Source organism: Trichosurus vulpecula, chromosome 7 (assembly GCF_011100635.1).
Source record: "Trichosurus vulpecula isolate mTriVul1 chromosome 7, mTriVul1.pri, whole genome shotgun sequence".
Lineage (NCBI taxonomy): Eukaryota > Metazoa > Chordata > Mammalia > Diprotodontia > Phalangeridae > Trichosurus > Trichosurus vulpecula.
In genome coordinates, this window is record NC_050579.1 from 33,247,360 (window position 1) to 33,273,350 (window position 25,991).

A 25,991-nucleotide genomic window follows, 5' to 3' on the forward strand; every position below is an offset into this window, starting at 1 on the left:
CACAGGACAACGTTTTGGGTGAAATGTCTTGGCCTAGGTTACAACTTGTAACCATTTTTTGACTGAGAGTCTTCCTCCCCCAAAAAAAGTCATGAGGGAGCCTTTCACTCATACCAAGCTCAAAAGAGGAGTCAGACAGAAGTAAGGATAACTGGAGGAGAGCCCCAGACTGGTAGATGTGGCTGTGAGGATGGATGGTATTTTCCCTCAGGGGCATCTCTGCTCCACTGGCTTGTCAGCTTGTTGAGTAAGCTGCCACTGACTTGGCCCTTGGCAGACCAACCTTCACTAAACCAGCAGACATAGGATTATTTTGTCAAAGAGAATGAATCGTGCAACCCTCACATCAGAGCCCTAGCACTGAGGGCCTCAGAGGTCAACTCTCTCATTTTACACTTAGAGGAAACTGAGGTCCAAGGAGATTAAAGCGACTTGCCCAAAGTTACACTTGGAATAAGTATCAGGTAATTTATTAATTCCTTTGAGCACTGTCTATCTGGGAAAGAGCCTGACTCTAGAGTAAATGGCACTGCTCTCCTCCGAAAAGAGTGAAGAGCGAGTGCTTCTCAGTAAATAAGCTCTATAATGAGAGTCGGGTCTGCTTTAAAAACAGCCTGTTCGGAGTAAGAGCACTCCCACCTCAGCCAGAACACTGACAGGGACAACAAATTGAAATCAGAAGGTTGATGGCATGGAGGCCGAGAAAAGAGCCCTTGGTGGTGCTGGCATGATTCAAAGAGCAGCTCGGCCATGGAGAAGCCTGACAGGGCCAGTGCCCAACCACAGTGCCAGGGGTCCAACACCTCCTGGAAGGGCACTGACAGTACTCCACAATCTCCATCTTCATTTTCAGCTGAGACAAAACTTCTGGGTTCTCTTGCTCCTGGAGAACATTCTGTTTCTTAATCTCTTCTCCTTACTGACTGCCTACAACTATCATTCAGTGGTTGCTTACCTCCGGGGGAAAATATTTATGCTCTTCCCTCCCTCCTCTTTTTGACCTTTCCTGTGGTTCAGTTACTAACAGCCCCTCACATTGCCCAGGGAACAAGTCATAGGAAGAGCTCATCCTTCGAAGGGATGAGAGAGAAAGTCCTCACAGAATCAAATCATTGTAGAGCTGGACAGACCTTTTCCAGAAGTTAACTAATCTAGGATTGCAGCATCACGGCTTTAGAGCTAAAAGGAAGCCCACAGGACCTCCAGTCCAACTGTCTCCTTTTACTAAGGCCCAGAGAGATGAAGTCACTTCATGAGGTCACCTGGGCTATAAAAGGGCACAGAGAGGCTTCACAGCCAGGTTCTCTCACTCCAAACCTGGCACCCTGTGCACCACACCCTGCTGTCTCAACCTCCTCATTTCACACAGTAAGATTCAATGATGCGACCAAGGCTACAGAGCTGGTTAGGAGAAGAGCTATGTCGAGAAGCCAGGTCTCTTGACCCCCCAACCACTGGTGCTGCCTCCTGAGACCTTTCAGAACATAAAAGAATCCTCCTTCAGGATGACATATGGGAAAGCTTCTGCTTGAATACTTCCCATGACAGGTGGCTCATTCAATTTTGGGAAAACAACCTCAGAGCTTCCAGAATAAAGAGGTGGTCATTCCTCTGAACTACAGCCTGTTAATACCATATCTGGACTGTGTTCACCCTGGTGCAGCAGAGTTTAGGAAGGATGCTAATAAGCTGGAAAGCAGCCAGGGCAACCAGGATGCTGAAGGACCTTGAGCCCATGTGTGGTGGCAACAGCATCTGTTTTAGTGGCCCAGCTGATCTCCCCTTAAGGGGGCAGGGAAGCAGGGAGGCTATCCTTAGGATTTGGTCATCAGCATGGCTTCTGTGTCACCTGAGCCATAAAAAGGGAAGCTGGTGCTTCCGAGGACTGGTGGCATTGAAAATGTCATGAGGCCATCTTTCGGCTCAGCAATCACACTGTGGCAAATGGAAGTGTGGAAACAGAAACAAAAAGGTGTCTATTCACCTCAATCAATGCTGTATCCTTATTGATTCTTTTTCTGGTTGAGTAAACGTCTCTGTTAAATATTTCATAGCCTGCAGTCTGTCTCACTACATTCCAATCCCAAGCCTGAACCACTGGACCAGTCCGGATTAGGCCTGGCCCTGAATGTTTATAGTTATTCCGAAGGAGTGAATCAGAATTGCCATAGGGTTGATCTTGGGGCTGAAGTGGGAGAAGGCTGATTTGGAGGCATGGGGGCATTGACTGGGTGAGTAGGTGGCCACATATGGGAGTCTGGCACCTTGTGGCAAAAGCAGGGGTTTTGTTTTTCTTGTCTTTTTGATTGAGAGGCTGAGGGTGAGGGTGGGAGGGAAAAATTCCAGATCTGAAGATAAAATAAAACTTATTTGTTTTTTAAAAAGGAAGAAAGGCAAAGTCCTGTCCCTCAAGGAACTTACATTCTATGGGGATGGGATGGGATACACCCTGTATACAGATAAGTAATTACTGTGACAATCTGAGGAAGAAAGGGCAAGGTAGAACAACTAAGGAGAAATCAGGCTAGAGATGGCCCACAAGCAGAGCCTTGAATGGGGCCAGGAATTCTCTCTAGAAAGTGGAGGGGAGGAGGGAGTGCATTCCAGGTATGGTGAGCAGCCCATGGAAAGGCATGGAGATGGAAGGCCAAATTTGGGGACTGGCAAGCAGGCCAATCTGGCTGCAAGGCAGAGAGTGAAGGGAAGTACCATGGAAGAAAGCTGGCAAGGGAGTCTGAGGCCAGACTATAAAGGACTGAGACACCTTAATTATAATCAGTCAGCTGAGAAATATGTGAAATCAATGGAAACTGCAGGACTAAACCAAAAGCTGGAAGATAGCCTTATCTTACAGTCAGAGAGGGACAGAAGCTTCCCCTCTCTAAGGGGCTGCAAACATGGAAGGGTAGGGACCAACAGCCACCCGTGAAGCTGGTCTAGAATGCATTCCCAGAGGCTGGCTCTACATGGGGCGGGTGGGGGGGGGGGCGCGGTTAGGGGGGAGTCGGGGGTGGTAACTGTGGCAGACAGGAAGTTGTGGAGGATGTCCATTAAGGAGCCAGGCTGGACTGGAGGCAGCCAGCCTCTACTGATAAAAAAAAAAAGTGGGAGGACCACCACACTCACCATTTGCTCGGATTTTTCTGCTTTGTCTTTGATATCCTTAATTTTGCCGAAGAGCTGCTGGATGGCTTTTTGAGCCTCTTCCAGTGCCTAAAATAAAAGGAATCCATGAATGGGCAGGAAAAAACAGGAAATGCAAAGCAGCACCAACTACCAGTCCAGTCTATTTCTGCCTGGAGGGAAAACTGCCTTTGCTCCATCCCTTGCATCTTATCAGACAATTACATGGTAACTCTCTGATACTGAATGCCAACAGTGCTTAGGCCTTTCAGGGTGCCATCCATTCAAATGGCTGAGGCTTCATTCCTTCTTCCTCTGAGAAAAGAGGCAGGAGATTTCTGGGACAGAATCTTGCGTACATTCTCAGATCATGGTCACAGCCTTGGGTGTTTTGTGCTCAACAGCTTTTCTTTGTTAAAGGGAGAGGATGCAATTGAGAGAATATTTCCAGAAATGACTGTGATATAATAAGACGAGGTACCAATAAAACTTATTTCAAAATAAAAAGGCCCCATTACTTTTGTACAGTGAGAGCAACAAGCCACAGCTGGGGTGGAGCAGCCCCTTAAGGTGCCCCCTTCAAATACAGCAGAGAGGGAACAAGGAAGGGGAAAGAAGGAAGAGGAGAAGAGAAGAGGCTTCTGCATGTTGGCAGATCCAGCATGTAACCTCTTTACACCACCAGGAAGGGGTGGGCATTGCTAGGGCTGTGATGCTCCTTCATCTGTCCTGCCCCATCTGGGAGCCACTGCTTGGGCTGTACAATACCAGAGGGGCCCCACTCGAGTAAGCCAAAGGTTTCCAGGAAAACAGAAGGCTTACAAAAATGGATACCACACCTTACAAAGGATGATCCACAGCAGCTCACCCAAGTGGAAAAACCAGTGTGGGAAATGTGTGGGACTAAAGGAACACACATGGAGAATGTGTATGGTTCTGATGGAAGATATCAGCCAGACAGAAACTGCAACTTCATTTTGACCAAAGCACACTGTTTACTTTGGATTGAGGAGCAGACCTTCTGAAACCACCCTGGCAAGCCCTTTATAAACACAATGAATATGATCACAAATGTAGAATGTGGATAACAAAGTGCTCTAAAGGGTATCAAATATGAAATCTCTTCAATGTCAGCACAGTTTAATTTATAGTCTTAAAAGAAAAAAGATGAAAAAGGCCACCAGAGAATGCACTGAACCTGGATTTGAAGGATCTGGATTCAAGCTGAGTTCAGGCAAGCTTGGTCACTTCTAAAGTCATCTGTAAAATGAGGGGGTTGGCCAAGGCGACCTCCTAGGCTCTTTCCAGCTCTAAGTCTGTGACCGTCCTTTTCTCACACCATGGTCCCATCTCCAGGAATTCATAACATGAACTATACCAGGAGTAGCAAGCGTGGGGTGAAGACAATGACTTCAGTTCTAGATATAATGGGTTTGACTTAACACTACCTCTCCTGTCTTCTAACCCTCTGCAAACTGACCTCAACATTCAACTGAAACTGATTTCTCCAAAGTCACTGATGATCCCCTAATTACCAAATACCATGGTCTGTTCTCAGTCTTAAGTCTTCTCACTCTATTGGCTGCATTTGACACTGCTGATCACCCCTTTTCCTGAATAGTCTCTCCTCCCTAGGTTTTCATGACATTACTCTTTCTTGCTGCTCTTCAGTCTTCTGGATGTACCACAGGCATCTCCAAACTCAACATATTAAAAACAGAATTCATTACTTTTCCCCAAAACCATTCCCTTTTAAAATTTCCCATTACTGTCAAAGGCACCTCCTGGTCACTCAGGTTTGAAATTTTGATGTCATCCTCAACTCCTCATGCTCATCCACCCTCAACTCCAAGCTGGTGCCAAATCTTGTCTTTTCTGGCTCTCACAGCTTCCCCTTTGGTACTCCCACAGCCACCACCCGAGGCCCTAATCCCCTTTGGCCTAGCTCCCTGCCTCCCTCCACACAGCTCCCAAGCATGGTTCTGGTCATGTCGCTCCCTCCTCTCAATAAAGGCTAGCAGCTCCCTATTTCCTTCAGGATCTAATATAAAGTCTTCTGAAATATCTTCACAATCTGGCTCCTTCCCACATTTCCTAATCTTGTACTCAATTGCCTTCTGTGTACTTTACAAAAGAGCTATACTGGCCAGCTTACCTTTCCTCAGATATGACACTTTTATCATGGAAGTCTCTGTGCCTTTGCACTGGCTGTCCCCCCACCCCTCATGCCTGCAATGCTCCAGCCCCTCACCTATACATCTTAGAAGCACATATACCTCCTTCTGCAGGAGACCTTTCCCAGCTCCCAGGGCCTTCCTCCTAAAGCTGCTTTCCATCTACTCAGTGTATATCTCGTAAATATCTATTTATTTACATTTTGTTTCTCTCACTAGAATGGATGCCCCTTGAGGGCTTGTTTTTGCCTGTCTTTGTATCCCCAGTGCTCGGCGCATAGTAGGAACTTAAATACTTGTCTGGGGAAAGGTTCCAGCTGGAGATACAAGTCTGAGCATCTACAAAGAAGTGATAACTGAAGTCATGGAAATGGATGAAGCACCCAAGTGAATAAAGAAAGGGGAAAAGAAATTGCTCTCCTAGTTTACAAGGGGCTGGGGTCTGTTGAAATCCCCAGGTCATAAGGACTCTTTACTCATGCTAGGCATTAAGTAGCCTTGTTCTTCCACTCTGGGGAGTTACCTGACACCATTAACGGGGTGTGTGTTTCTTTCTGCCTTTCTATCCCATGTCAAATCCCATACTCTAAAACAAGGATTTCCATGCTATTCCATACACCTTGGGTTTTACGCCAGAAATGAGGCCATCTTGTCGTTACTGTAACCTGGGCACTGGGATATATTTAGTCTCTAATAGAAAAGCAGTTTGGCCCTTGGTTTTGAAACAACAGCACACTGCCTATAGATTCCCACATTCATAATCAAGAAAAAGTCTTGCCAAAAAAAATCAGAGAAAAATCCCAATAAGCAGTGGGGCAGAATCAAATGACACTTCTCATTCACACTTAAACAACACTCCTACCTACTCCCTATCTAATCCCTTACTCGAGGAAGAGAGCAGGGGGCAGAATAATAACAGAGACAATTGAGAAATCATTCCTATTTGGGTTTTGGATATATAACATAACAAGAGATCTACCTGCTGAGGTTACTACTAACATTATCTGGCATTTCCCTAACATACACCAAGTCAGCAGGAAGGAAACAAACCAGAGGGACGCTTAGGTGGCAAGGAAATCAAGTCTGAGATCAGACAGAAAAGCTAGGTTTTGGCTCCATCACCAACTCGCTATGCTGCCCTTGAGCAAATTCACAGCATCAGCCCCACCCCACCCCCCACCAGACTTAAATTTCCTCATCTAAAAAATGAATGGGGCAAGAACAAAAAATGCTGTGGGAAAACTGGAAAGTAGTCTGGCAGAAACCAGGCATAGACCAAATACCATATATGAAGATATGGTCAAAATGGATTTTTTTAATAGTATTTGTTTTTTAATAGTATTTTATTTTTTTCCAACTACATGTATAGACAATTTTTAACATTCATTTCAAAGAACATTTTTGAGTTCCAAATTATCTTCTTCCCTAAGAGGGTAAGCAATTTGATATAGGTTATGTATGTGCAATCATGTAAAACATATTTCTATATTAGTCATGTTGTAAAAGAAGAAATAGGTCAAAAGAAAAGAACCATGAAAAAATAAAGTAAGTAAAAATAGTATGCTTCGATGTGCATTCTCTAGATAGTACTTGCCATCATGAGTCCTTTGGAATTGTCCTAGATCACTGTATTGCCCAGAAGAACTAAGTCATTCACAGATGATCACGACACAATGTTGCTGATACTGTGTACAATGTTCTCCTGGTTCTCTCACTTCACTCTGAATCAGTTCATAGAAGCCTTTTCCAGGTTTTTCTGAAATCTGCCTGCTTGTCATTTCTTATAGCACAATAGTATTCCATTCCAATAATACGCTACAACTTGTTCAACTAACTGATGAGCATCCCCTCAATTTCCAATTCTTTGCCACCAAAAAAAGAACTGCTATATTTCTGTATATGTAGGTCCTTTTCCCTTCTTTGTGATCTCTTTGGGATACAAAGCTAGTAGGGCTATTATAGCTGGAGCGAATGGTACGCACAGTTTGATTGCACTTTTGGGCATAATTCCAAATTGCTCTCCAGAATGGCTGGATCAGTTTACAACTCCACCAATAGTGCATTATTATACAGGCACATGATTCAGACACAAAGCGTGACATTTTAAGCAAAGTAGGGGAACATGGGAAAAAAAATTACCTATCAGATCTGTGGATAAGGGAAAAATTTATGGCCAAAAAAGAGATAGAGAGGATCACAGGATGTAAAATGGATAATTTTGATTACATGAAATTAAAACTTTTTTCCACAAACAAAACTAATGCAGCTAAAATTAGAAGGAACGCAGGAAACTGGGGAAAAATTTACATTTCCCTGATAAAGGACTTATTTCTCAAATATGTGGGGAACTGAGCCAAATTTATAAAAATTTATAAGTTACAAAGATGTAATTATAAATATAAGAACCATTCCCAAATTAATAAATGGCCAAAAGATATGAATAGGCAGTTTTTTAGAAGAAGAAATCAAAGCTATCAATAGTTATATAAAAATGCTCTAAATCACTAATAAAGAAATGCAAATTGAAACAACTGTGAGGCACCATGTTAGATTGGCTAACATGACAGAAAAGGCAAACGATAAATGATGGAGGAGATTTGAAAAAAATAAGGACACCAATGCACTGTTGGTGGAACTTGAACTGGCCAACCACTCTGAAGAGCAATTTGAACTCTACCCAATACACTATAAAACTGTACACCATTTGACCCAGCAATACCACTATGAGATCAGTATCCCAAAGAGTTCAAAGAAAACAGGAAAGGATCTATATTATGAAAATATCTACAGCAACTCTTTTTGTGGTAGCAAAGAACTGGAAATTTAGAGGAAACCCATTAGATGAGGAATGGCTGAACAAGCTGTGGTATACGATTGTGATGGTATACTATAGTGCTATAAGAAATGACAAGAGGGATGGTTTCAGGAAAACATGGAAATACTTACATGAACATCAATTCACATAAGCAAAGTGAAGTGAGCAGAAGCAGGAGGACATTCTACACAGCAACGGCAATTTTGTAACGATGATCAACAATAAAAGAGTTAGCTACTCTGCTCAATGCAATGATTCATGACAATTCTAAAGGACTCATGATAGAAAACGCTAAAAAAAAAAATAATGCTATCATCTCCAGAGAGAAATGATGGGCTTTTGAGTGCAGACTAAAGCATGTTTTTTTTTTCAATTTATTTTTCTTGCTTTTTTTTTGCAAGATGGCTAATATGGAAATGTGTTTTGCATGACTTCTCATATATAATGAATATCATATTGCTTGCCTTCTCAATGGGTGGGGGAGAGATGTGAAAGAGGGAAAGAATTTGGAACTCAAAAATGAATGTTAAAAAAGTTTCTTAAAGAAAAAAATAAATAAAAATAAAGTTTGCAAATATAAAAAATTAATGGGGAGGAATCTCAATTTATAAGGCGGCTCCATGGCATAACAGAAAGAGCCCTGGTTTGGGGGCCTGAAGGGCCAAGTTCAAGTGACTCTGACTTCCTCAGATTAAGTAGTCATGTCTCTGTAGGCATCAGTTTCCTCATCTGTAAAAATGGGAGGAAGGGATATAGATGGTATGAGGAGATCATGACCAAAGTCCCTCGCAGTTCTGAGTAAGATCCCATGACTCCATAAGACTCCGGTGCATTTACAATAGCCTCCTAGCTAAATGTACCCCCTAACATATGTGGAATTCAACTGTGAAAGACTCAAAGGTCAAGTCCTATACATCTTTAAGCTGAGGTCCTAGGCCAGCTTTCCAAACTCGTTCCCCAAGAGAAGGTAAATGTACCCATTTCTCTCTCTCCTACTCTCAAGATGGTTTCTTCCACTGAGGTTACTGCATTCCTCTTCAAACAAACAATTAAGACTCACACAACCTTCTGTTTCCCAGACCAAAATAACGATAAATTGTCTGCCAGATTTTTCCTGGAATATCTGCACTTGTTAGAATAATGTGCCTTAGTTGGAAAACTTTGGTATAATTTATTTTCCAGAGTCAAAAGTAGCCTGAAACATACTCCCAATCACACCCATTCTTGATACCTACTCTAATATTTAATATTTAACTTCTTGCATCCAATTACAATCTTTAAAAAGGCATTTTGTCAATGAAACTCAATTTCCGGACATGCAGATACTTAAGATTTCATATGAATAGCAGTACAGTGCTTTTATTATCTGGCTAATCAGAAAACGTGCTAAAATAGAGACTCTGGCACCATCCCTAGACACACTTTAAAATAAAATGTGGCCATATATTCCACTCCAAGCCGTACGTGGATTAAAAGCAGAACTAATTGCCCATATAAGTCTGTTTCCAATTTTACTTAGCCAGAGTCTCTGAACTGAGCACCAGAGCGTGACTCCAGCTGGTGTGCAAGGGCATTATTAAGAGGTAGTTACTGAAGCAGTCCGTAATTCCCACAGAGTCTGCAATCTGAAGATGCTAGACAACTTTGGAGGAATAACCTAAAGTGTTCAGCGGCAGCCAACTGCTCCATCTGGGCCTCTTTCTGTGTGGCATGGACTAAAATATCCCTCTCCACGCCCGCCTGAGGAAGAGGTTTTGAGAGGCACCACCAAAGCTATACATAGGTACCATAAAGGAAGCAGAAGAAACTCCCTGAACCCTGCTATGACCTCTATTCCTTTTTTTTATCTCCTTCTGTAGAATTGGGTAAAGCTGCCAGCCACCCGGGTAGTAGACAGAGAGAATCTAAATCTAATTCAACTTCAATGTCTCCCAGCAACAAGTAGGTCCCCTCTGGCCCCTCACCTTCACACTTGGCATCTCACGTGCAACTTGATGATAGAGGGACTTTAGGAGCCTTCATCCTGTGTGGGGCCACATGCATCCACTAAAGTCAAAGAACCAGCTGGTCTTTGTCTCAAGATCTTCACTGTGGCTCTAGACACGGGTCAATCAATCAAAATACAAGCATCCTAGAAAGCATCACTATGTCTTTATGGTCTCTCCTGTTAGAACTGTAACCCCTCGCATAGCACCTAAGGCAGAGCAGGCTCTTATTCAAAGTCTATTGACTGCTCAGTTGACCTACAATGACAATTCTGCTAGTCTCAACACTCTTTACCCTTTGGCTCTTGGTTCTGTGGCAGGGGAAAGAATCACTTCCACAAAGGTCTGGTCTTTTGTGGGCCAAAAGCTTCATTCTGAGGGTTATGAAACTCAAAATTGAATTCTTCTATCATGTTCAAAACAAGTAGTCAACCCTGAACATGGGCCATGGCTGTGGTGTTCTGGAACCATGTCATGGAACAAGACATTTTGCAAAGTTTTTTCCTGGCTGGGAAGCAGGAAGATAAAAAAAAAAAAAAAAACCTTAAGTTTAACAAACTAGGGCCATCATAACTAGAAGTCAAAAGATATCTTCACCTAGTAATGACGATTAGTATCTTTACAGAAAAGATGGTCTTTGTCACTACCAGTTCCCCCCAGTCACTACCAGGCCACTCTTGTATGCTGAAATGAATGAAGGGTATTCTGGGGTGTGGCACAAATGGGAAGTCAAGAGCAATGCCAAGTTTCCCATCAGCCACCGCACCAAGGAAAAGATGGGTAAAGCCGCCTCTCAGAAATGAATGCTCCCAAGTGCTGAGGACTTATGGACACCAGATCTTAGTCTGTCAGATGCCAGGCTTCCTTCTTGGAGAAGAACACAGTCAATATACCATAATTCCTCTACAGAAAACTCAGAAACTTGGAATACAAAGAGGGCTTTATTTAAAACGCAAATTTCTTTCCAGTTTTTTTTTTAACCAAAAGAATGCAAAGGGCAAAAGGGCGTTTCTTGCCATGCTTGTTAAAATGCTCCGTTCCACGTAAGTGACTTTTATTTACAACTTGTGCAGACCGCATCTACTGAAAACGTGAACTAAAAGCCTAACTTTTTATAACTTTGAGGAGATGGGCCAGAAGTTCAAATCACAAGGCAAAGCCTGGGCACAAACTCAACATCCAGCAAGACGAAACCATCACAGCTTCAAGTTTTGCCTATGTCTGCTATCACCCATATGTAAAAAAAAAAAATCATCATCATGGAAATGACTGGGAGTGGTGATTGTGTTTAAAGAAACAGCTTTCATTCACAAGAAGAAACCTTCAAAAAGGCTTTTATTCTAAGCAACATCCTCCAATGGGAGAAGAGGAGAAAAGGCCTTTAACCAAGTCTTACTATACCCATTTGTGAGGGGCTGGGGGAGGGGAGGGGTGAAGAAATTTAATAATCTAGGAGACATATAAAGGACCATGGCTGCCCTTTAACCAACTTCAACCCACTGCTCCCTACACATAGCTACAAGTTCCTCCATCTCAAAACTAAGGTCGTCTTCATCCTAACACTACTTTATTGTTCAGATGTTTCTATATTCATCAGGTACTCCACAATTATCTTTCCAACTTAGCTTCTAAGGAGCCATCATCCCCCATGCCTAGAATACCCATCCCCCATGTCCAGGATACCCCGCCATCCCCCATGTCTAGGATACTCTGCCATGACCCATGCCTAGAATACCCCTCCAACCCCCATGTCTGGAATATTGTCCCTCTCACCTCTGTCTCCCAGGGTTCCTTTCTCCCTTCAAGTTCCAGCTCAAGCGTCACCTTCTGCATGAAGCCTTTCCTCCCAAGGTACCTTGTGTGTCCTTTATATTTATTCACTCGGTATTTTTTTCTGTACATCCTTATCTATGTCCTGGCTGTCTTCCCCATTAGAATGTGAGTTCCTTGTGACGCGAGCTTGTTTCACTCTTTGTGTTTCCATCCCCAGCACCTAACAGGCATTTAATGACCCCCTCCACCTTCCTGGCTGCTCACCCAGAAGGATTTCTCCATACTTTCTGACTGAACGCATTGCCTTGCGTGCTGTGCTACATGATCTCCATCTAGGTTTCCTTCTAGCTCTAATATTAAATGTTCTTTCAGGGCCCGTTCTAGACCATTTGTTGTCCTCTTAGACCTGTCTGCAGAGGGAGGTCAGTCACGGTTTTCAGTATTCTATGCAGCTGGACCCCAACTCTGGCTCTTCGTTCTCCATCTCTCCTGAACCCAATTCCACTTCTGGATGACCAAGCCCAGGGCATCACCCTGAGCCCAGGGTCATGGACTTGGTTTAAATAAGCAGGGAACTCTGCTCTACTGCATGACCAGAGGACATTCCCAATGCAGCCACCCTGAAAATGTAGGTCATTCCAAGCTTGATCCCAAAAAAGAGATATGAGGAGGAGCCTCACCCATCCTTGGCAGAAGTGAGGTGTAGAATGCTATAAACAATGTCAGGCTTTTTCAGTGAATTAGTTTGGCTGAACTGTTTTCTATTCCTTCTTTTTTCTTCTCTGTTATAAGGGAAGGGGAGGTGGCAAATTGGGAAAACCACGAAAATAAGAGATAGCCAAAAAAAATCAGGGGCAAAGAGCATGGAGACTGGATCTGTGATTTCACTGACAAAGGGAATTTCCATCAAGGAACCTCCTTCTGCCAAGAGAAAGGAGCCACTACTCTGCAATCTCGCGTTTAAGAGAACTGTCCACAGCAAAGTCACAAAACTCCTGAGTGCTGGTGAAGCAGATTAAGCTGTAATTAGAAAATGTTTAACAACAACAACAAAAAAGAATCCAATCTAGATAGTGTTCATTTGTGGTACATCCTGCAAGGATCCATTTCTATCTGAGTTTGACACCACTGATCCAGAGTCCCACACACTAAGTGTCTAGCAGGGTCACACGGTCAGTATTTGCCCAGGGCATGCCTCGAACCCAGGTCAGCATGGCTTTGAGGGCAGTTCACTAGGCCATGCTGCCTCTCATCAATAAAAATGATACTTTTATTTAAAAAGGAAATACACATCATTTCTCATACTACAGAAATGGGGAAGTAACCTAAGGCACTGGGGAGAGGGCTGAATGCCAGTCCAAGAGACGTGGGTAGTCCAAATGTCTGTTCAGCGACATGCCCAGGGTCACACAATGGCCTGGAATCTGTAAGGTCAGCCATCGTTCATGTGGCATAAAAATGAGAATAAAATCTGACTGAACAGGAAAATTTGGCCCTTCAGCCGTCTGATTTCTTCTTGTACTGCCCTCCTTGGCTGGATCCAAACAAGACTGTGAAATGCATAGATGCATTTAATGGGAGTTCTCTTCTCCAGGTAGGTTAGTCACATTCTGGAGGTTATTCCACTTTGCAGCTACTGGATTATCAGTAAAAAGCAAAAGCATTTTTGCCATGGTCATAAGGTATCCTCCAATAACAGCACAAGATGACAAATGAGGATGGAGTGGATGGCTGCTGCTGGGAAGGCGATAAAGAGAAACTACATTCCTACACCAGCAAACAGACTATACCTCTACCCTTGGCAGCCAACTGGCAATGAGTGCCACCGAGAGAAGGAGAACAGAGAGACGGAGGTTCTCACTGTCCATTGCTCTTACTCAGGAAGGAAAAGACAATTTCATGGCTTACTGAACATGGGACATCTTGTATGAACACAGGGTACACATGCTGTGTACATAGACGGTACACCAGTCACTTAGTTGCTGAAATCTTTTGGGGCAGGGGAAAGGGGAGAGAAGAAGTAGAGGAGAATAAGGTTGAGCATTTTCAAAACACAAAGTATTTTCATTTCTAGTAATGAAAAATTGGAAACAACCTCTATATCCAACAAATGGCAAACGGCTAGTGACCTGTGGTATATTAACAAATGGAATATTTCTGACCCATTAAAAAATGACAATTCCAAGAGATATGAAGAAATATGATGACATATGAAATGATACAAAGCAAAGCAAACAGAATCTGAACACAGAACGCATTGAGAGAATTGTGTTTTGCGCCTTTTTTTTAATTCCATACTTATTATTTAATATATTTTAGTTTTCAGCATTGACTTCCACAAGATTTTGAGTTACAAATTTTCTCCCCATTTCTACCCTCCCCCCAACACAAGATGGCATATATTATGACTGCCCCATTCCCCAGTCAGCCCTCCCTTCTGTCACCCCTCTCCCACTGCCCCCATCCCCTTTTCCCTTACTTTCTTGTAGGGCAAGATAGATTTCTATGCCCCATTGCCTGCATATCTTATTTCCCAGTTGCATACAAAAACATCTTTTTTTTTTGAACATCTGCTTTTAAAACTTTGAGTTCCAAATTCTCTCCCCTCTTTCTACCCCACCCACCCTCCCTAAGAAGGCAAGTAATTTAACATAGGTCACACATGTATCATTATGTAAAACCCTTCCACTATACTCATGTTGCGAAAGACTAACTATATTTCCCTCCATCCTATCCTGGAGAGAATACAGCGGAGCCAAGATGGCGGCTGGAAAGCAGGGACTAGCGTGAGCTCCCCGCCGAGTCCCTCCAAAAACCTATAAAAAATGGCTCTGAACCAATTCTAGAACTGCAGAACCCACAAAAGAGCAGAGGGAAGCAGGGCTCCAGCCCAAGACAGCCTGGATGGTCTCTGGGTGAGGTCTATCCCACATGGAGCTGGGAGCAGCGGGGAGCGGAGCAGAGCCCAGCGTGAGTGGTGCGGACCAACCAGACCAGGAGCCAGGCAGAGCGTGCCCTAGCGCCCTGAATCACTGAGCTGCAGCAGTTACCAGACTTCTCAACCCACAAACACCAAAGACAACAGAGAAGGTTAGTGGGAAAAGTTGCAGGAGTGGAAGGAGTTTGGGGTTCGGCTACTGCCCCGGAGGCAGCAGAGGTGGGGCAGCTACAGAACTACAGCTGCAGTTGCTTCCAGCCCCAGGCCCACCTGGTGGGAGGAATTAAGAGGCAGATCAGAGAAGGAGTGCAGAGCCTGCTGAAGATCTAGGTCCAGTCTGGGTTGGGGGTTCTTGGGGAAGGAGTAGTGCTGCTGTGGCAGAGCTGGCGCATCCCCCCAAGCCTGGAACATAGAACTCTTTAGTCTACAAGCAGTCACACCCTGCTGAAAAACTCAAGGGTCAAGTTAGTTGGTTGGGAATATGGCCAGACAGCGAAAACACACCCAGATTCAGTCTCAGACTTTGCATTCTTTCTTTGCTGACAAAGAAGACCAAAACATACAGACAGAAGAAGTTAACAAAGTCAAAGAGCCTACAACAAAAGACTCCAAGAAAAACATGAACTGGTCTCAGGCCATGGAAGAGCTCAAAAACGATTTGGAAAAGCAAGTCAGAGAAGTAGAGGAAAAATTGGGAAGAGAAATGAGAGTGATGCAAGAAAACCATGAAAAACAAGTCAATGACTTGCTAAAGGAGACCCAAAAAAATACTGAAAAATACACTGAAGAAAACAACACCTTAAAAAACAGACTAACTCAAATGGCAAAAGAGCTCCAAAAAGCCAATGAGGAGAAGAATGCCTTGAAAGGCAGAATTAGCCAAATGGAAAAGGAGGTCCAAAAGACCACTGAAGAAAATACTACTTTAAAAATTAGATTGGAGCAAGTGGAAGCTAGTGACTTTATGAGGAATCAGGATATTATAAAACAGAACCAAAGGAATGAAAAAATGGAAGACAATGTGAAATATCTCCTTGGAAAAACCACTGACCTGGAAAATAGATCCAGGAGAGATAATTTAAAAATTATTGGACTACCTGAAAGCCATGATCAAAAAAAGAGCCTAGATACCATCTTTCAAGAAATTATCAAGGAGAACTGCCCTGATATTCTAGAGCCACAGGGCAAAATAGAAATTGAAAGAATCCATCGATCGCCTCCTCAAATAGATCCCAAAAAGAAATCTCCTAGGAATATTGTTGCCAAATTCCAGAGCTCCCAGATCAAGGAGAAAATACTGCAAGCAGCCAGAAAGAAACAATTTGAGTATTGTGGAAACCCAATCAGAATAACCCAAGACCTGGCAGCTTCTACATTAAGAGATCGAAGAGCTTGGAATACAATATTCCGAAGGTCAACGGAGCTAGGATTAAAACCTAGAATCACCTACCCAGCAAAACTGAGTATCATGTTCCAAGGCAAAATATGGACTTTCAATAAAATAGAGGACTTTCAAGCTTTCTCAATGAAAAGACCAGAACTGAATAGAAAATTTGACTTTCAAACACAAGAATCAAGAGAAGCATGAAAAGGTAATCAAGAAACGGAAATTGCAAGGGACTTACTAAAGTTGAACTGTTTTGTTTACATTCCTACATGGAAAGATGATGTGTATGATTCATGAGACCTCAGTATTAGGGTAGTTGAAGGGAATATGCATATATATATATGTATATGTTTATGTATATATATAAGAGAATGTGTATGTATGTATATAGCTATGTGTATATGTATGTATGTGTATATATATATATATGTCTATTTATATATATGTGTGTGTGTGTAAAAGAGAGAGAGCAGACACAGGGTGAGTTGAAGATGAAGGGAAGATATCTAAAAGAAATAAAATTAAATTAAGGGATGAGAGAGCAACATACTGAGAGAGGGAGATAGGGAGAGATAGAATGGGGTGGATTATCTCATGTAAACGTGGCAAGAGCAAGCAGTTCTGTGGGAGGAGGGGAGAGGGCAGGTGAGGGGGGAATGAGTGAACCTTGCTCTCATCAGATTTGGCCTGAGGGGGAATACCATACATACTCAGTTGGGTATCTTACCCCACAGGAAAGAAGAGGGAGGAAGATAAAAAAAAAATAAATAAAAGGGGGGGGGATGATGGAGGGGAGGGCAGATGGGGGTGGAGGTAATCAAAACAAACACTTTGGAAAGGGGACAAGGTCAAGGGAGAAAATTCAATAAAGCGGGATGGGTTGAAAAGGAGCAAAATGTAGTTAGCCTTTCACAACATGAGTATTGTGGAAGGGTTATACATAATGACACATGTGTGGCCTAGGATGAATTGCTCGACTTCTTAGGGAGGGTGGGTAGGAAGGGAAGAGGGGAAAGAATTTGGAACTCAAAGTTTTAAAATCAGATGTTCAAAAAAAAAAATGTTTTTGCATGCAACTAAAAAATAAGATACACAGGCAATGGGGCGTAGAAATTTATCTTGCCCTACAAGAAAAGAAGGGAAAAGGGGATGAGAGGGGAGGGGGGTGATAGAGGGGAGGGCTGACTGGGAAACAGGGCAACCAGAATATAAGCCATCTTGGAGTGGGGGGGAGGGTAGAAATGGGGAGAAAATTTGTAATTCAAACTGTTGTGAAAATCAATGCTGAAAACCAAATATGTTAAATAAATAAATTTAAATTAAATTTTAAAAAAAAGTTAAAAAAAATTAGACTGGAGCAAGTGGAAGCTAGTGACTTTAGAAGAAATCAAGATATTATAAAACAAAACCAAAGGAATGAAAAAATGGAAGACAATGTGAAATATCTCATTGGAAAAACCACTGAGCGGGAAAATAGATCCAGGAGAGATAATTTAAAAATTATTGGACTACCTGAAAGCTATGATCAAAAAAAGAGCCTAGATAGCATCTTTCAAGAAATTATCAAGGAGGACTGCCCTGATATTCTAGAGCCACAGGGCAAAATAGAAATTGAAAGAATCCATCGATCGCCTCCTCAAATAGATCCCAAAAAGAAATCTCCTAGGAATATTGTTGCCAAATTCCAGAGCTCCCAGATCAAGGAGAAAATACTGCAAGCAGCCAGAAAGAAACAATTTGAGTATTGTGGAAACCCAATCAGAATAACCCAAGATCTGGCAGCTTCTACATTAAGAGATCGAAGGGCTTGGAATATGATATTCCAGAGGTCAATGAAGGTAGGATTAAAACCAAGAATCACCTACCCATCCTATCCTGTCCCCCTTTATTCAATTTTCTCCCTTGACCCTGTCCCTGTTCAAAAGTATCTGCTTTTGATTACCTCCTCCCCCATCTGCCCTCCTTTCTATTGTCCCCCCTTTCTTATCCCCTTCCCCCTACTGTCATGTGGGGTAAGATACCCAATTGAGTGTGTGTGTTATTCCCTCGTCAAGTCAAATCCGATGAGAGCAAGATTGATTCATTCCCCATCACCTGCCCCCTCCTCCCTTCCAACAGAACTGCTTCTTCTTGCCACTTTTATGTGAGATAATTTACCCCATTCTATCTCTCCTTTTCTCCCTCTCTCAATATATTCCTCTCTCATCCCTTAATTTGATTTTATTTTTTTAGATTTCATCCCTTCATATTCAACTCACCTTGAGCCCTCTGTCTATATATATGTATATTCCCTTCAGCTACCCTGATACTGAGAAAGGTCTCATGAATTACACACATCATCTTTCCATGTAGGAATGTAAGCAAAACAGTTCCACTTTAGTAAGTCCCTTATGATTTCTCTTGCTTGTTTACCTTTTGATGCTTCTCTTCATTCTTGCGTTTGAAAGTCAGATTTTCTATTCAGCTCTGGTCTTTTCACTGAGAAAGCTTGAATGTCCTCTATTTTATTGAAAATCCATATTTTGCCTTGGAGTACTCAGTTTTGCTGGGTAGGTGATTCTCGGTTTTAATCCTAGCTCCATTGACATCTGGAATATCATATTCCAAGCCCTTTGATCCTTAATGTGGAAGCTGCTAGATCTTGTCTTATCCTAATTATGTTTCCACAATACTCAAATTGTCTTTCTGGCTGCTTGCAGTATTTTCTCCTTCATCCGGGAGCTCTGGAATTTGGTGACAATATTTCTAGGAGTTTTCTTTTTGGGATCTTTTTTCAAGAGGTGATTGGTAGATTCTTTCAGTTTCTATTTTACCCTCTGGTTCTAGCATGTCAGGGCAGTTTGATGTTCTATGCTTCAGTTTCTATACCAATGATGAGTTGAGAGTGCACCCCAAGAATGTTGGGGTGCCACCTGAAATGATGAGCAATATACATGTGGGTTCTCTTGTTCTGAAAGAAATTCACTTGGACCGTTCTCCAAGTTAAAGAAAGGCATTTATTGGGGTGAGGGCACCCAAGCAGCCTGCTTCCCATAGGAGGCAAAGGCTAGCTTAAAGGTCTGGTTTAAACACAGTTTAATGGAAAGGGGAGAAAGGGGAACAAGAGAATGGGAGGAGGGAATATCAGGTAGTCTGGAGGTACCTTTATCATACAGATAAGCAAAGAAAGTAGGAAAGGGGAGGGGAAAAATTGGTCTAGAATTGGGAGTGCTTTGTGAAAGCACACAGGTTAAGTCCATGGTGGGGGGTTTCCATGCATAGTCTTCTTACTTTTCTGGCTGATCACACCCTGCATCTTATCTCCTATCTTACATCCTGCTTGCTTCATCTGCCTTGAGCACTCCTGTCTGTCTCATCTCATCGCCAACATCCTAAAATAGTAATACTGAATTCAGCTGATTCTAAGAATTTATAGATGAGGAGACTGAAATCTCAGGAGGTTGAGTGACCAAGGCCACACAGGGAGTAAGTTCCAGAGGTGGGGTGGGACCCAGGTCCTGTTTCCAGAGCCAGGTGAACTCAATGACAGTCATTGCTTTGAACATTTGGCAGGCCGGAGGAAAGGTGCCTCTGGTATTGGTTTGCAAATCCTGTCTGAATTGAATCAGACAAGAAGGGTGGCAGGAAGTCCATTAGTCCTGGCTCTGCTCCAAACATACTATGTAACATTGGCCTGTCCTCCTCCTCCTCCTTTCTCAAGTTTACATAGTCCTTTAAAGTTTATGAATCACTTTTATGTACACGGTCTCCTTTGAGCCTTCTCTCCTAGCCTCTCCCCCCCAGAAGGTGGGCAGGTACTCCAGGGGTCTCTGTATTCATTCTACAGGTGAGAAAACAGGATTAGGGAAACTTAGTAACTTTCTTAAACAGCTAGAAATGTCTACGGCAGCTTTTGAACCCAGGTCTTTCTGATTCTGAGCTCTGCTTTTCATTAATCAGTGTTGCCCCTCAGGCAAGCTGTTTTGCTATTTTGGGCCTTGATTTCCTTATCCGTACAAACAAATGGGTTTAGGCTAGTTGGTTTCAGAGGACCCTTCCAACTCCCAAAGCCTAAGTATGAGTCCCAGGATTAGCTTGGAAGGCTGTATTAGTATGTTATCTGAGTTTTGAGCTGTTTTTGTCTTCGATTGATTGTGTCTTATTTGAAGTTTTTGTTTTTCATAGTAAAGGAGCCTAATAATTACCTGACTTCTTATTTAAAGCATTCTTTTTTTTTAAATTGGGAAAAAGATTGCAGGAACAGATCTTGGAGTTTTAAAAAAATCATTATCGTGTCTCTGATTACCAATAGAGTCTTAAGTTTTCGTATTCAGTGAGTATTAAACAGAAGTTGCCTGAACCAACCAAAAAAATTACCGTTAGACTTGAAATTCTGTAGTTAGCTCTCTAACAAGTCTAGCAGTCTAACTAGCAGTGAGATCGTTTCCTTCCTAACCCCAGAAACCCATCAAACTCCGTTGGTCTGTAGGATGATCATCAAAAATGGTTGTCAACAAATGGCCTGCCAGAAGGAGCTCAGTACTTTGTTCATCTTCTGACCCATCGCCATTGATGTTGGCATTCTCCAGTGGCCAAGAAAGAAGGTCAAGGGTAACTTTTGCCATCTGCTTGTTTCCAAGGCAAAGGCAGACAGACACATGTCTGAATCCAAGTGGAGAAAATGCAGTTCTTCACTACCATAACTGCCCTGGCTGCTGCCCAGCTGCCTTTTGCTTTTTACTGCTAAAAGTTTGTACTTGCGGAAGGAAAATTCCATTCCCAGTTGGAGGCTGCATCTGTTAGAAGTTGCAGTAGTGATGCTGATAGGCTAAGGTTGGCTATGTCCTGACAGGGGATGGAATTTGGAAACCCTGGCTCCTTGTAAGACTTTGACCTCTTTTTTCCTTTCCTTTTTCCATCCCATGGAAATACAGTAGTTAGAACAGCAGCATATTCAGTGTTGTGGTTGACATGTCAGCATTTCCATTTATAAATCCCTGTTTTTAAGGAGTCTATGACTTGGCTGTATGACTGGGCTCTGCTCTTAACTTAGTCTTCGAGTTTTCAACTGGAGAGTTGGGTTAATTTTGGAAAATCAGAGACACTATTGTCTTGACCTTGTTTTTGCTACCTCTGTAGCAGTCTCTGGGTCACACAAGCAAGCTGGTCTGTGCATTCTGAGAGTTATTACCCAGAGTGTTAGATGAGGTGTCAGGAATTCAGACTTGTGGTGACCTAGCCCAGCCCTGGCTCCTGAATTTACACATCCTTCTTTGCTTATGCCTCATCTCTCTGGGCAGAGCTCTTAGATTATTACCTCACTGGGCGGAGATTTTACCTGACCCTTAGGTCACTTTTTAAAAAAAAATGATTTTTAAAAATTAACAAAAGTTTATTTTCTCTCCCTCCCATCTCTCCCTTCCCCTTGGGAGGAAAAAAAAAATGAGTTCCTTTTAATAAATATGCTCAGTCAAGTAAGACAAATTCCTGCATTAACTATGTCCAAAAAATGTATGCACGCATATATACATACGTGTGTATACATGTGTGCACACATATACGCATGTCTGTATATATATGCTTTTGGACATGGCTAATACAAGAGTTGTTCTTGCTTGACTAAGCATATTTATTAAAGGGATCTCATTTTTCATTTCCTTTTTTCCTCTCATGGGGAAGGGAGAGATGGAAGGAGAGAAAATAAACTTCTATTTATTCTTAAAACTCATGATTTTAAAAAAAAGTGACCTAGGGATCAGGTGCAATCTCCGCCCAGTGAGGTAAAAATTTATAGCGCAGGTCGCCTCTGCAGCTGGTGTCCCTGCCCTCCTAAAAATCTTCCTTGTTGTGCTGGGGCCTTCCCTTAGGTCTTTTGATGCCATGTTGGAACCAGAAGATGGCTGGCATGCAGGTTATCCATCTGTGTCCTTTGCTCTTGACACCTGACCAGGCCACCTCCTCTTCTAGTCATCGGGAATGTGGATGTCACTAAGCTCAGAGGTGTTAATAGGATGGCTATTACTGCGCCCCCTCAGCTATGTAGGAGAGACTTGGAAGGGAAACCCCAAGTGTTCACAGACGGACTACCTCTTTTGGAGCAGGAGTTTGGTTAAGTGGGTGGTGAGGACCTCAATCCAGCCACAGTCAGTTTTGATCTTGGAAACTTTGCTATTTTGTTACTGTGTTGAGTGCTTCCCCTTTCTCCTTATTGATCACAGAAATAGACAACCTAATATTATGGGTAAAATGGAGCCATTTCAGCCCAGGCTTTGCGAAGAGGCATCCTCAAGCAGTGGCCTGGGCACTAGATGGGGAGTCAGGAAGGACAGGTTCAGATCCTGGCCTGATGCTTCCTACCAGCCATATCCTCTCCCTACCTGTAAAGCAAGGAGGTTGGATTCAGTGATCTTTAAAACCCTGTCCAGCTCTCCAATTCTGTGGTTGTCCCTGGGAGGTTCCAATTTTCCTTAGGGTCTTCCTGGAATGGGTTAGCATCCCTGAGGTGGGGAATAATCCTGGAACCAGTCAGCTGCTGGGAGGCCCCTGCCTCCTGCCTCTGGTCAGGAAAAGGCATTTTTATGACTTTGGTTGTACTAACGTGACTTCTTCTGTGTACAAAGATAGCACTGTTCATCTGCCATCGGCAAAGCTTAGGTGGTGTTCTTCTATTAGTGATGATTAAGTCATGCTACTCTATCATACTTTCATATACCCTTAGAGTATAAGATAACACTGGCCTGGGCCTGTGGTTTCACTGTGTAGGAAGTTTTTGGTGAAGAAATCCATTTATCAATGCAGGTTGGCACCTTGTCTGTCACAGTTAAAGGTTAAGAGACTTGCCCAGAGTCACATAGTCAAGATGGGTCAGAGACAGGACTTCCTGCCTCCGAGGTCTGCTTTCCAGGCACCATCCCACACCACCCTACAATTCATTCATTAACAGTGCCTTGTAATTGGGTAGTGCTTTGCTATTTTTTAGCAGGAATTTTCTAATTATAAGTAGTAGTTTGAAGGAACAGAAGCAAGCAAAATAGGGAAAGAACATGAAACTGTTGAATCTGAGCCTGTTATTTATTTTAAGTGTTAGCAGTATAACAGTAGCATCTTAGATCCTCAATGCCTCCTTTCAGTCTCTTTCATTTGTATATAAAAAAGCAGCAAGGGAGCCAAGATGGCAGCTGGAAAGCAGGGACTTGCTTAAGCTCCCCCCGCCCAGGTCCCTCCAAACACCTATAAAAAAAACGGCTCTGAATAAATTCTAGAGCTGCAGAACCCACAAAATAGCAGAGGGAAGCAGGGCTCCAGCCCAGGACAGCCTGGATGGTCGCTGGGAAGGGTCTATTGCACAGAGCTGGGATGCGAGTGGAGCACAGCCCAGCGTGGGCCACACCAGCACCAACCAGACCGGGAGCTGGGCAGAACAAACCCTAGGGCCCTGAATCATTGAGCTGTGGCAGTTACCAGACTTCTCAACCCACAAACACCAAAGACAACAGAGAAGGTTAGTGGAAAAACTGCTAAATCCGAGTGAAAGGAGTTTGAGGTCGGCCACCACCCTGGGGGTGGCGGAGGTGGTGCAGCTCTGAGGCTGTGTCCACAGCTCCAGCTGCAGTTGCTTCCGGCCCCAGGTCCACCCTGTGGGAGGAATTAAGTGGCAGATCAGAGCAGGAGAGCAAAGTCTGCTTTGCCGTGCCTGGATCTGGGCCTCAATCCTAGTTGGAGGTTCTTGGGGGAGAAGGAGCGCTGGTGTGGCAGAGTTTGCTGTGTAGAAGTAGCTCTGAAAACAGAAGCACAGCCCCTCAACCTTGGGACAAAGTACTCTCTACTCTACAAGCAGTCATACCCCAATGAAAAACTCAAGGGTCAAGTGGTTGGCTGGGAACATGAACAGGCAATGAAAACGAACTCAGACTCAAACTCAGACTTTGGAATCTTTTTTTGGTGACAAAGAAGACCAAAACATACAGCCAGAAGATGTCAACAAAGCCAGAGAGCCTACATGAAAAGCCTCCAAGGAAAATATGAATTGGTCTCAGGCCATGGAAGAGCTCAAAAAGGATTTGGAAAAACAAGTCAGAGAAGTAGAGGAAAAATTGGGAAGAGAAATGAGAGTGATGCAAGAAAACCATGAAAAACAAGTCAATGACTTGCTAAAGGAGACCCAAAAAAATACTGAAGAAAGTAACACCTTAAAAAATAGACTAACTCAAATGGCAAAAGACCTCCAAAAAGCCAATGAGGAGAAGAATGCCTTGAAAGGCAGAATTAGCCAAATGGAAAAGGAGGTCCAGAAGACCACTGAAGAAAATATTACCTTAAAAATTAGATTGGAGCAAGTGGAACCTAGTGACTTTATGAGAAATCAAGATATTATAAAACAGAACCAAAGGAATGAAAAAATGGAAGACAATGTGAAATATCTCATTGGAAAAATCACTGAGCAGGAAAATAGATCCAGGAGAGATAACTGAAAAATTATTGGACTACCTGAAAGCCATGATCAAAAAAAGAGCCTAGACAGCATCTTTCAAGAAATTATCAAGAACTGCCCTGATATGCTAGAACCAGAGGGTAAAATAGAAACTGAAAGAACCCACCGATCACCTCTTGAAAAAAGAAAACTCCTAGAAATATTGTCGCCAAATTCCAGAGCTCCCGGATCAAAGAGAAAATACTGCGAGCCGCCAGAAAGACAATTTTAGTATTGTGGAAACACAATCAGGATAAGACAAGATCTAGCAGCTTCCACATTAAGGATCGAAGGGTTTGGAATATGATATTCCAGATGTCAATGGAGCTAGGATTAAAACCGAGAATCACCTACCCAGCAAAACTGAGTATAATACTCCAAGGCAAAATATGGATTTTCAATAAAATAGAGGACATTCAAGCTTTCTCAGTGAAAAGACCAGAGCTGAATAGAAAATCTGACTTTCAAACGCAAGAATGAAGAGAAGCATCAAAAGGTAAACAAGCAAGAGAAATCATAAGGGACTTACTAAAGTGGAACTGTTTTGCTTACATTCCTACATGGAAAGATGATGTGTGTAATTCATGAGACCTTTCTCAGTATCAGGGTAGCTGAAGGGAATATACATATATATAGACAGAGGGCTCAAGGTGAGTTGAATATGAAGGGATGAAATCTAAAAAAATAAAATCAAATTAAGGGATGAGAGAGGAATATATTGAGAGAGGGAGAAAAGGAGAGATAGAATGGGGTAAATTATCTCACATAAAAGTGGCAAGAAAAAGCAGTTCTGTTGGAAGGGAGGAGGGGGCAGGTGATGGGGAATGAATCAATCTTGCTCTCATCGGATTTGACTTGAAGAGGGAATAACACACACACTCAATTGGGTATCCTACCCCACATGACAGTAGGGGGAAGGGGATAAGAAAGGGGGGACAATAGAAAGGAGGGCAGATAGGGGGAGGCGGTAATCAAAAGCAGACACTTTTGAACAGGGACAGGGTCAAGGGAGAAAATTGAATAAAGGGGGACAGGATAGGATGGAGGGAAATATAGTTAGTCTTTCACAACATGAGTATAGTGGAAGGGTTTTACATAATGATACACATGTGACCTATGTTGAATTACTTGCCTTCTTAGGGAGGGTGGGTGGGGTAGAAAGAGGGGAGAGAATTTGGAACTCAAAGTTTTAAAAGCAGATGTTCAAAAAAAAGATGGGAAATAAGATATACAGGCAATGGGGCATAGAAATCTATCTTGCCCTACAAGAAAGTAAGGGAAAAGGGGATGGGGGGCAGTGGGAGAGGGGTGACAGAAGGGAGGGCTGACTGGAGAATGGGGCAATCA

General features: G+C 42.9%; 1 protein-coding gene across 1 annotated transcript in view; it reads right to left on the reverse strand.

Moving 5' to 3' along the window:
• The window catches only part of VPS53 (VPS53 subunit of GARP complex), a 146,203-nt gene that overhangs the window by 87,652 nt on the left and 32,560 nt on the right, over positions 1-25,991 (reverse strand). The window contains exon 5 of the mRNA XM_036766701.1: positions 3,127-3,213. Coding sequence (XP_036622596.1) covers positions 3,127-3,213 — 87 coding nt within the window. The remainder of the gene's footprint in view (positions 1-3,126; positions 3,214-25,991) is intronic.